This window comes from Lepisosteus platostomus, chromosome 7, assembly GCF_059453375.1.
Source record: "Lepisosteus platostomus isolate fLepPlt1 chromosome 7, fLepPlt1.hap1, whole genome shotgun sequence".
Lineage (NCBI taxonomy): Eukaryota > Metazoa > Chordata > Actinopteri > Semionotiformes > Lepisosteidae > Lepisosteus > Lepisosteus platostomus.
In genome coordinates, this window is record NC_142617.1 from 43,508,112 (window position 1) to 43,520,460 (window position 12,349).

General features: G+C 51.4%; 1 protein-coding gene across 1 annotated transcript; it reads left to right on the forward strand.

The window, feature by feature from the left end:
• The first annotated feature begins 6,955 nt into the window (after positions 1 to 6,955).
• On the forward strand, positions 6,956 to 11,781 carry gpr37l1a (G protein-coupled receptor 37 like 1a). Its single transcript, XM_088640574.1, has 2 exons — positions 6,956 to 8,513; positions 9,119 to 11,781. Exons 1-2 carry the CDS (start codon positions 7,737 to 7,739, stop codon positions 9,935 to 9,937), a joined length of 1,596 nt encoding a protein of 531 aa, XP_088496700.1. The 5' UTR covers positions 6,956 to 7,736; the 3' UTR covers positions 9,938 to 11,781.
• Positions 11,782 to 12,349: the final 568 nt, after the last annotated feature.

Here is a 12,349-nt window from a genome sequence, read left to right on the forward strand (position 1 = left end):
CTGGAAAGATTTTAAACGCCTCAAAACACTTTCGTTAAAATAAAAAAATATATTTTATTATAAAATTAAAAATAAACTATTAGCGCATCCGACAGGGCCGCTCCTAAACCTATGAGCCCTAGGGACATGCCTTTGTGGAGGCAGGATTCACAGAAGCGAGTTTCCTTGTGCCAGTAAACAGCAGCTTGAGACAAAGAGAGGGGAGTTGTGAGATCGAAAAGCAGGGCGTATCACACTACCCTCTGCTCAGGTGAGTTTCAGAGCACTACACCAAAACCTGTGCCCCCTGGACAAGGAACACACCTCCCTGCTCCCAATGCAGGCTGTCATCACCTGTCAAACTTACAAAGATGGTTGAAAATAAATCTTCCCTCTTTTCTCTTTGCGTTCTTCCCAGAGCCCTCCTTTCCTAATGTGAGCTGGCTGCTGCGCCAATGGGGTACACTTCCCAAGAGAGGGCGCTGTGGAAGGGGTCTCCCCGGGGCTCCTGAGCACTGACCTGCATTTAAGTAGAAGTTGAAACTTGACTCCAGACATCTGCTCAGATTTGAACTCTTGGGGGTTCCTGTTAAAACCACCCCATTCCCCCCGATGGAACAAACTGATTTGGTGAAACTCGAACGAGAGGCGCCAACCAGCTCTCCTTCAGCTGGCAGACTGGCACACACCCACAGGCCATTCCCGCGAGCGCTGTGGCTCAGCGCCCCCTCTTGTGCTGTGGAGGACCCCCATGCCAGAAGGGGTCAGCTGATGGTGAAGGAGTGAAACTCAGCGGGCAGGCCAGCGTGGGGCCAGCTGGCACGTGCTTCTCTGCATGGGCACCCCTGAAGCCCAGGGCACATGCAGAGAGATGATTCCACACCCAGCACTCTATCATGTAAGCTGGTTGCTTCTGGGTTTCCGGGAACAAGGAAAGATTTCCAGGAGGAGACCCTGTCACAATCATAATCCCTCCTCCTCATAATCCCTCCTCTTAACGCTCTTACTATTCTGGGCTGAACAGTGGAAGATGGACGCCTGGAAGCCCGCTTACCAGCGATCCAGGAGTGATCTGACGGCATAAGCTTCACCACGGCTTCCTGACCATCAGAGTCCAGGCCTCATTAACCCATTTTTATTCCCCATCCCTGCACTGCATCTCGTTCCGGTTTTTAAACCTTGTCTTGTCTTTGTCTTGGATGGATCACCCGGCTCTGGGCTTTTGGACTTCACCCTGGATTACCTCCTGGACTCCTCTGGACTTGTTCGCCATGGCCCTGCCCCCCTGAGCACCAGTGCACAGTCGTCACGCCCCCGTTTGTCTATATGCCCAGTTCCTTGTCGTCTCCTCCCCATGTCCATTCCACTTACTTCCAGATTATACCGTCTGCATAGGGTCCTGACCTTTGCATTGCTGCACCCAGCTGCTGGGATCCACTTGCTTGTACACAGTGCTCCTTTTGTTCCTCCTCCTCCACCTTTCTAAAGCTGAATACAGCTACAGACTCTGTCCCGTGACAGGATGTTAGCAGCAGGAGCTGTGCTCCATGAAGGAGCCGAGAGCTCAGCTGGAGGGGAAACCAGCAGGCACTGAAGCGTGTGGAGCCCTGGTGCCACAGGTAGGGTCTTGGCTGTGTTAAAGCTATGGGACTCAGCCTTAGTGCTGGAAGACCTGTTTCCTCTGGGTTTTGGTCCAGCTAGAATCTTAATTACTAAACCTAATTGATCCCTTTAATTGAGCCACATATTTTATTAGACTTTTATGACCTATTTTCTCCACACTCAGCCCTGCGTTTCAAAAACACTCTCCTGCAGGCGTGTTGTGGCCAAGAGCTGTGAGAACGCAGCTCAGTCTCTCGCCCCAGGTGGGTTCTTCTGAGCACCTCCTAACGCGTGAGGATGTGATGATGCCCAACCTCAGTGATGGCACAGTACCAGGCATTCCCTTGACCAGCGCTCTCAGTTCAGACACCTTGACCTCTGAAAGCTAGTGATGATGGCAGTGCAATCGGGTATCAAGATGCCACAAGCCGTGCCCTTAGGGGGTGTGGCTGCAGAGTCCAGCCCCTGCCTGACCGCTGCTCTCCAGGGCGCCTGGTATGCTGCCGTGCAGCAGTCACTCTTCTGGTTACTGAAAACCTGCTGCCTACTTCTTGCCACCTGTGGGGAGATGCTTTAGTATCTCAGGAATGAGGACCAGAGCTTTACTGGAAAACCAAGAGAACTGGTTCAGCCTGCCAGCCACCTTCCTTCCAGGACATTTTTTTTAATCAGCTGATCAGATTAGGTCCCTGAAAAAATTCATTGAACTCCAGCACTTTCGGCTGAGCTCCTATCTCAAGTGGAATGAGTTTTTGCTTGCCGACAGCAAAGTCAAGCCTTCAGCCCTGGAGCATGCCGGGTATTCCCAGAGGATAGCTGCTCAGGCCTCATGGTCACAGGAGGTGTCTAAAATCCATAGGCTCTTCCAGCAGGAAAGCTTCCCAGGCCCAAGGTAACAGCAGATCTCTCTCCCTGCCCCTTATCAAGCTTGTGATCTGCAGGAGATTCCTGGTCTTTCCTCCCCAGGGCCATTGTTGCTCAGTGCTCCTGGCAGAGCTTGGTACATCCTGGTGGTTCGACAGCCAGCTGTGGCAAACGCGCACCGCACTGCTGGACTGACTTGCCTTGAGTGTGTTCTGCCCTGCCACGCTCTCACGTGCTTCGTACCCCGTTACTTCAGGCCTGCGGACGGCTCCACTGCACTCCACACTGCTGTCCTGCTGCCCCCAGGGCTGAGAAAAGCCCACGGTGAGAAACGGCCGTTCTAAGGAAACAGGACTGGGGGACAACTGGGAGGATTGGGGGTGTCTGTCCCCAAAGAGGTAAGACCCGGTGTAGCGGAGCTAGTTTGGACACAGTGATGTCATCGCCCTCCCTGCGCGTAGCAGGGACCTCAGCCGCCTGGGCTGAAGGAGGTCTCCTTTAGCTCATGTGGCTGATTTCCTGTTGTGTTATTCCGGAGACCTGACTTCACGCCCACGAGCTCGCCGCTCCACCCCACCGGTCACACCTGAAGGGGTGCTTGCCCCAGGACTGCAGTCGCAAATTGTGAGAGAGAGCCATTTCCCCCCAAAATAACTACATCGACATCATCTGACACAACAGCCGGCAACACCAGCAATAACAACCCCTCCCACAATCGGAGTGCCCCTTACACTTCGTCAGTGCACTAATACTGAGACACAACGAGTTTTACACACGGGAATTCTATCGCTTATGGATACACATGTAAAGGACCATGTAATGGTGAATTATTTACTCCGATATGTGACTGTGTTTACTCGAGTGTCCGTAAACACCAAGCCCTTGTCGGACGGGAAGATGGTTCAACTAGGGCTCATATTTACAAAAATACTGAAGCTTCCGCTTGCCTCACCGGACGGACAAGCCCCTCAGGGGAATATGTTTTTTTCTTTCTCGTGTTTTGCTATTACAGCTGAGACTATATACATATATATATATAAATTGGAAAATGCGGCCACCAGCCGAGGAATGCGCGCAGGGCTGCAGGCGGTTATATAACTCGTCACAGCAGCCGGTCGGACCGGCTGGACTGAGAGCGGGAAGCGAGGACAAAGCCGGGGTAGAGTTAGGGAAAACAAAGCCGATTCGTTTCTCGTAGTGCCAATTTTATGTAATACAAGAACAGTGGAAGGAGTCTGACGGCATTCCCATCTCGTTAGGTATTTAATTAAAGCCTAATCTAATGTTGAAATAGCCTTTCTGGCAACTGTACAAATACTTTTCTCTAGCGGATGAATAAGAGCTTTAAAATTATAAACACCGGGGCTGTCCGGTTCAGGTCCTGGAGGGCTCGTGTGTCTTCAGATTTTTTTTTATTATTCTGAAGAGCTGGAAAGTGAGCGAATTTAGCTCTTTTTTTAGAGGCTCGGTTGAAATGAAAGCTTGCAGACGCACTGGCCCCTGGTCCAGGATGCGACAGAGAGGTTGAGTTAATTCTTAAGACAAGCTAACAAAGTGCCTATAGTCGTCGTAAAGGAAAATTTGACATAAACAAGAAAAATATAGTATTGCTTTTCACGTAATGAGAGGGCAAAAAAGCAAGAGCGATAATAATAACGTAAAACAGTTATGTTTCTCGCGCTCATGTCAAGCTAGACTTACCCTGACCTCCTAAGCCACAGTACAGGTGTTCAAAGTCCCCAGACTTGTCACTTCCAGCTTCGTTCTTTGCTGACCCCTTGCGGCCCTGTATGAGGGCTGCAGCCCGGTCGACAGATTGCTGTGCTAGAACCAGCATCACAGACAGGGGGGGGAAATCTGTGGAAAAAGAGTCTAGGGGAGAAAATGAATTAATTGAGACGTGTCTGTCTGCTACAACTGGGAGACCCCAGGACCACACTTCTACAGCCGGGCATCTTCCCAATGAGTCTAAGCCTCTGGCTTCAGTACACAGGTGTTACAACCTTGCTTTCAGATTCCTCTGAAACCCTCCTGCAGAACTTCAGAAAGTGTTTTGACGGGCATCCCCAGCTGGGCATTTAACTGGAGCACTCTGAGTGAAGGAGCTCTCTCAGGGTGGACACATGCAGGAATCGAACCCACAACCTTCCAGTTCTAAGACCAGAGCCCCTGACTGCTAAAAGTCTGAATGGAGACGGGAGGGTCGATGGCAGGGGGCTGAGTTTGACTCAAGCGCCATGTTTAATAATAGAACAGTGTAGAAAAACAGCACCTTCTGTAACAGACTGAGACACACCCGAGCTCGGGTCCCAGGACGTCTCCTGATTCTGTTCATAGCAGCTGATGGCCTTCCTGCTGCACCGCGCTGGCGGGGAATCAGACCTGCTAGAATTGCACAACCGCTGGGATGACATCGCTGCTGCCCTGACACACGAGGAGGAGTCACATGCTGTTTACTCTTGTGTTCAGAGCGAATTTAAAAGAGAAGTGAGAGGTTCCTCTGTGGTTTACAGATGACTGATATGGAGGTCTTTCGTTTTATGACCAGCTGGGCGTGTGAGACCAGAATAATGGAAGAAGGACGCACTCACTTGAATCTGTGTCAATCTCTTCACTCTGATGTGAATAGATACCCTTTTGATTTCAGGCCACAAGGCAATAAAGGCTGAAAACTGTGAAAGCTGGTGTAGACTGTAGACACTGCGACACATACTGTATATGCAACTGGAACACAACATCCAGAAACAAATGATCTTTTGTGTAGCCAGGGGTGTCAGTTTCAGCTACATATCTGAGTGGTTCCACTTGTTCCACACTCCCACAACCCTCTGTGTAAGAAACACCTCCTGTTCCCAATTTCTAAATGCAGTTATAGGTTCTAGGTATTTTATCAACAAAAAAGATTATTAAAACATTCTCAAAAAGGTATCAAAATAAATTTAAAATATAAGGACCAACTGAAAGGGCATCACAGCAAGGGTCTGTGCAATGTTTGAATAAACCCACAAGAATTACTCAGAGAGAGCTCACATCGACCCACTCAGTATCCACAGCACTGACGACACTGGTTGCCTTGATAAATCCTTAACTACTTCCCAGTGTGGAAACTGTAGCGGCCCTTTGCCTCCGCCTGCTGCCCTGTCTGTGTCAGTGCACTCGCGGGGAAAGCAGGGATGATGGCGCGGGTGCGTGACAGTGCAGGTGCACGCGCACAGCGCAGGTGAACGCGCCCAGCGATTCCGGGTGCCGCGCTCTGCCAACAGTATCCCCGGCTGCTGGAGGATCCAAGAAAGATTTTATGTTACAAAAAAAAATAGTTTTTGTTGGGTTGTAAGGAGTGAATTGAAAGAGTTAAAAACGAACAGAATTCATTTTTGGTCTGAAAGCCAGAAACAGGTTACAGCATCTTTATCTCGTGATACAAGTATTCTAAATCCTAGAAGTGGTCTGGCAGTTTCAGGACCCAGGATTAAAACTAGTTGGATGTACCTTTAGGACTGAAAACAACACTTTCCACAAAGGATTGTGGGTGTCTCGAACAAGACGGGCAGCTGTTTCCTGAAGCCCTTGCCGAGGGACAAAAAATAAAACTGCGCACAAGAGCATCCTTTCTCACGTATAAACCGTCTCACCTTCTTAGTTCAACTTGTGAATAAAACGTTTGCTAGCTTGGTTGACTGATGCTTTCATCCAAAGCAACACCCATTCGGCCATTTAGTAACAGACTGCTCCAGCTACGGTGATCAAGGGAACGTTTCCGCAGGTCCTTCAGGGTGTATAACACTGCCCTAGGCTAGGACTGCTAGCCCTTCATGTGATCATCTATGGACAGCATGTCGCACTCATGTGTTTTTTGGACACTGCATTAATATACTGTTTATACTGTGGTACTTTAAATCTGCATATGCATATGCGCAATTTGCACATATTTTATTGTTTTACAGTGATTATGAGCATGTTTTGCACACACCTAACTTTTTATTTTGTATTGCTGTACTTATTTTGATTTTGAGTTTATTCTGATGTCTGTTTTTGCTCGTCTTGGGTTGTGCTGCTGGGTCCCTCAACTGAACTGTCCCGCCCCCTCAGTTGTGGACAAACGGATTTTTGTACACTTTCGCTTACTTGCGCCCTAAAAAATAGTTGGTCAGATAACTACACTAACCCCGAATTCACAGTTACTACATCGTACTGTATGATGTGCACGAGGGCTATCCGTCCAGGAACGGCCCATATTACATAGTGTTAACATTATTACGATCTTGTTTGCTCAGGGGGACCGATTTCTTGCAGTAGTTTATCCTTACACTTACAATCGTTATATAGCCAGGACTGTAGTTGTAGACGTTGTGAATAGGTTTTACAACTATTTTTCTTAACGATTCAGACTGAACGTGTATGGTCTTTTGTCGCTCCAGGCAATGATAACTGCGAGTGCTGATGAACGTGAAACTGTACATCATCGCTAAATACCAGATTGTTCGTCATGTCTTCTATCACGAAGCACTAATCAGTGGCATGGTTGCGGGATTTCACTTGGGTAGTTGCAACGGCTCCGTTTCAAACGAAATATCACCGCCCCCTACAGATTTTTCCCCTGGCGCCGGCCCTGTGGGGCAGCACATCTGCGGGTTCTCCTCTACACGACAAGCGCGATAAAAAGAGTTACAAAATGCAAGGGATTATTAATATAGGAATCACAGACTAGCAAAAAAACAGTGGGACATGGGACATTGGTGTCCCCAACGTCTGCAGTGGGCCGGAGCTCCCTGGGTCTTGGGGTGTCTCACTTTGGGGTCTCACTTTGGGGGGGTTAGAGGTCGTCAGTACCTCACTGACACTTGTGGATTAGATCCGCAAGGGTAAAGGTACACAAACTTGATGTGACCTTAGTTGATTATAACAAGAGTAGCGCAGGAAACGCAACGCACATCAACAAATGCAATTAAAGTGTTATTGTTCGTCCACAAGGTGGCCCAGATGCTGTACTTTCTTCTTTTTCTCGGGTTTTGGGCTGATGAAAGTTCACGGGCTTTTTCTACGCCCCCTTGTTTCTTTTGAAGAAGGGGAGCCAGTCACGCGCGCTGGTGACTGCGGCGCAATCGGGACAGAGGATGGACACCAGGAGAAAATAAACCAGCAGCAGCCTCTCTCCCGGGGAAGACGCAGGCTTTTTTTTAAAAGACAAATCCATGCTGTTCTGAAGCTTGCGATTTACTTAATGTCTTTTATAGCAGTGATTGCGTCCGAGTATTAACTGTGGTGACTCTTTACTTTCTCCAGTAAACACAATGATTCCGACGGTAACGTTTATGTTGCTGCTGTGGACAGGCGTTTCCGAGCCCAGGGACGTGGCTGAGAAGTGGGGTGCGGATGCGCCGCCTGTGGGAGAAGAGCCTGTGGAACAGGGGCTCGCAGGTACTGTGTCGCCTGTCGCGCTGGATGGATCGTCTCCGGCGGCTCACATACCAGAGGATTCGCACAAGCGGGAATCCATCCCAGTACAGCCCGACTCGAGCCTCAGGAGAGCCGGGAAGAGAGTGCCGCGGGGCGCCAAGGACGGGAGCCCGAGAAAGCGCGATCAGCAGTTCCCCTTCAGCTACAGGAACCCGCGCCCCTTCGACCCCAATGACTTCTTCACCACCCCTAAAACCCAGCAGCTGTCCAGCACCTTCCGGCCGGCGGTGAGCGGGGCGGGCACGCCTTTAGACCTCTTCAAGGACGGCTCCCCGGAGGCCGAAGTCTCCGGGAACATCACCTCCGCCGAGAAAGGGACGACCCGTATCCACAACCCCCTGTACCCCGTGACGGACAGCTCGTACAGCGCCTACGCCGTCATGTTCCTGTCGCTGATTGTCTTCGCCGTGGGCATCGTGGGAAACCTGGCGGTGATGTGCGTCGTCTGGCACAACTACTACATGAAGAGCGCCTGGAACTGCATCTTAGCCAGCCTGGCGTTTTGGGATTTCCTGGTGCTGTTCTTCTGCTTGCCCGTGGTCATCTTTAACGAGATCACCAAGAAGAGGCTCCTCGGAGACCTGTCCTGCAAGACCGTGCCGTATCTCGAGGTGAGTGCCCGGGTCACGGCTGCAATGACGCGTTGGCTTTTACTTCTCTCATCTCGGGCGTGTATTCTAACACTCTTATTTTACCCGTGAATTAATCAAATAATCATGGTTTGGTCCAAAGGTAGTTCAGTTTGCAGCGGCATTACATTAAAATCGAGTTACGCAGTCTTTTGAAAGTGCTTTTAAATGAGATATTATTTTTAACCAGGAGTTGTGGAAACGGCAATTGGCGTTTTCGTGATAATAGGCAGGACAGGGACCAAAACGCACGATTTCTGTTGCTGCGTGGAGACCTTTACATTGGCTGAATTATCAGGGAGACACAGAGGTGAAACTCAGATCTTTCTTTATGAAACGTGAGGCTGCTGAAAGGCAGAGATGAAAACCCCTGTGTGGGACTCCTCCCGCCGCCTGCTGCTCACGGCTCCTAATTCCACTCTGTGAGGCCGATCGAGGTCAAAGCCGTGTCTCCTTCGAGGGAGGGGTGTGGCCCGAGCGGCGGGTGAGTGAGAGTCTGAGGCGCCCCCCCCCGCGCTGTCCTGCCTTTCCCACCCTGCTGCAAGCCTGCTCCGGCTTTCTCAAACGGTTTCCCCCTTCATCGCCAGATGACCTCCCTGGGAGTGACCACCTTCAGCCTGTGCGCCCTGGGGATCGACCGGTTCCACGCCGCCACCAGCACCCAGCCCAAGACCCGGCCCGTGGAGCAGTGCCAGTCCATCCTGGCCAAGCTGGCGGTCATCTGGGTGGGCTCCATGATCCTGGCCGTGCCCGAGCTGCTGCTGTGGCAGCTGAGCCAGGACGCCTCCCCCGTGACGGGCGCGCTGGCCGACTCGTGCACCATGAGGCCCTCCGCCAGCCTGCCGGAGTCCGTCTACTCCCTGGTGCTGACCTACCACGACGCCCGCATGTGGTGGTACTTCGGCTGCTACTTCTGCCTGCCCATGCTGTTCACCCTGACGTGCCAGCTCATCACCAGGCGCATCAGCGGCACGGCCCGCAAGCAGGAGAGCCGGGGGTCCCCCAGGAAGGGGGGGCCGTGCGACGGGCAGCTGAACTGCACGGTGGTGGCGCTGGCGGTGGTGTACGGCGCCTGCGTGCTGCCCGAGAACGTCTGCAGCATCGTGCTGGCCTACCTCTCCTCCGAGGTGTCCCGGCACACCGCCGCCCTCCTGGCCCTGGTCAACCAGTTCTTCCTCTTCGTCAAGTCGGCGGTGACGCCGGTGCTGCTGCTGTGCCTGTGCAGGGCGCTGGGCCAGGCCTTCATGGACTGCTGCTGCTGCTGCTGCGAGGACTGCGGCCCGCCGGAGCGCGGCGCCGCCCGGCCCGGCGACGGCAAGCTCAAGACCACAGAGGTGTCCTCCTCCATCTTCTTCGACAAGCCCAGGGACAGCGCCTCGGTGCTGGCGCTCGGCACGCCCTGCTGAGGCCCTGGGCATGCTGGGACCTGCGCACGGGGCTTCCCTGTAGCTTCCTCACGGATTTAACCTCCCTCTCTCCTGCTTGGCTTCACCGCTGTTTCTTGCAGCATGAATTTCTGGGCGCGCTGCTCAGGGCTGAGAGCTGCGGGCTCAGTCCCCACTCAACACACTGCTGTCAATCCTGAGCAGAGCGGTGGTGCAGCCCGTTCGGAGTGGACTGCTTCTACAGGGCCTTACGGCAGCGCCACAGTAACTCATGAACACTCGTTGGGGAGGGCAAAGCTGCCTGGTACAAGGATGGAAATGGACAGAGGTTTGGGTTAGCAGTCTGGTCAGGATTCAGGATGCTGCGTGTGCCGTCTTCCTGAGTACACACGTGTGCTTCTGAGCCACGCACTGAGACCCCGCAAGGCCACTGTGTCATTTCCAACCATCTCACTCCCAAGAGCTGTGACGGAAACGTTCGTTTGCCATCTCCCCAGCCACCAATCTGTCCCCCCTGCTGGCGGTGGAGAGTACCGGTTTTGCTCAGAGGCAGTTTCATTGCCCTCTTCACTCTGAACCTGTTTCTCCTCTTCCTTCTTCCACTGCCCACTTCTCAAAAATATGGCGCCACCAGGACCCACCAGGGTCTGTAGAAGAAGAGTTTGCTATTTTAATAACCCAGAAAGAGCTAAAACAGAAGACAGAGGCCAGACAGAGGCAGAACTGAAACTTAAATGATTTTAAACTCCTGTTTCAAGGGCTTCTGTCTTTTTGATGCTGTTGTACTCAGTACTTGACACATAGCCATTAAGCATTTGTGCCACTTCCCTCAATTCTGTAGCGCAGCCCAGACAAGAAGCACAACTGGACTGACCCATCTGAACTTCCCAGCCTCAGCCTGTCCACTCGGGGGTCCGGTCACCCCGCCTTCCCAGGCCAAACAAACTGTAAGTGCTCAGCAACACACCCACCCCAGCAGGAGGAATCCTGGAATTCTACCTTTTGTTTCAGCTGCAGGCTCTTTATCCTTCATCTGTCTGACTGGTGATAAACTGTGCCTCTGCCCAGCTGCTCCAGCGTGAAGCCTGCAGTCAAAACCAGCTCCCAGGCGCACCTCTTTGGATACATTGACAGCAGCAGGCCCAGGTCAGCAAGCAACGCCACAGCCCAGATAGCACCCGCGGGCACTGAGTTTGTTCCGATCGTGCTTCCTGCTCTCCTCTCCCCACCCCAGGGACAGCCACACCGCCTGAGGTTCCACGCTTGCCCACCAAGTTTTAAAGTCTGAGAAATATCTTGAACTGCCTTGCATTTTAAATCTGCTGAAATTTGTGCCCCATGGCATTTTGTACAAAGTCTCAAAATACGGGGTATGTTCCTTCCTCACCCCCGTACGAGATGGCCACACAGTTCGCAGAGGGCGGTGTGTGATTGATGTCTCAGCTGCAACTCTGGGCTGGAGATGCCAGGCCAGACCAGACCCAACAGGAGATTGTGATAATACTGTATTTACCTTGAAAAGCTTTGGATTTGTTAACATTTCTGTCTTCCTTTTATTTCAACTAAGCACTACAGTATGTAGATTAGACCTCGATATAAAAGTAGCAAAAGATATATATTTTTCTTTTCCATTTTCTATGGGAGCTGGGTATGCGTTGTAAGGGGAGTGGGGTTTAATTTTGTGAATCGGTAAGTTTTTGTTGTAAATATATTTTGCAGTTTAACAACATGCTAGGTATTACGGCTGCTCCTCTCTCTTTTTGACATTTCTCTGAAAATTGGAATACGGGGATGAAAAGCCTTTCTGTCAGACGATACAACAGCTATAACTGTGACAATTAAAAGTTCTTTAAATCCTCTCCTCACATGTTCTCAATGAAGTATTTGTGGGTTGCATATTGGTATTTAGATACTGTAGGAGTACACACTCAGAAAAATAAGTTTAAACAAAAGTTCCTTTTGTTTTTCTTATGAATTCTTGCAGCAGCCTAGCTAATAGTTTGAGTGAAGTTATTAACGGGGACACCTGGTGCTTGGCCCGTGTTGCATTTCTGTATACAGGCGCCCAGGGGCTGCTGGGAATTCAGAGGGAAGGACACACAGACTGCAGAGCGAGCGCTCGGGTATTAGGTCTTGTCCAGGACGCTGTGAATTGCCTCTCAGTGCGCCGCTCAGATGGTTGTACACCCACAGAGCCCTGTCTGCTCCAGCCAGGGAACTGCTTTCACAGCGCCTGTATTGTCCCCCCACCCCATCCTTGGGCCTCTCTCTGAATATCAGCCCCTGGGGACGAGAACTGGGTTGCTAGGTTACTCCTCTCTGAAATTCAAGCTCATCTCAGAGAGACTGGGCAAGCACCCCAAAAGACTCTGGACCTGTTGCCAGGCAACTGGGGCTTCTATTGTCCTGGGGAAAGGAACTGTGAGCTGAGGA

Bases quoted from the DNA above. Each gene is read 5' to 3' on its own strand.
- gpr37l1a (XM_088640574.1), top strand. From the start codon at position 7,737: ATGATTCCGACGGTAACGTTTATGTTGCTGCTGTGGACAGGCGTTTCC. The intron at 8,514-9,118 runs GTGAGTGCCCGG...CTTCATCGCCAG, and splicing joins AGACCGTGCCGTATCTCGAG to ATGACCTCCCTGGGAGTGAC.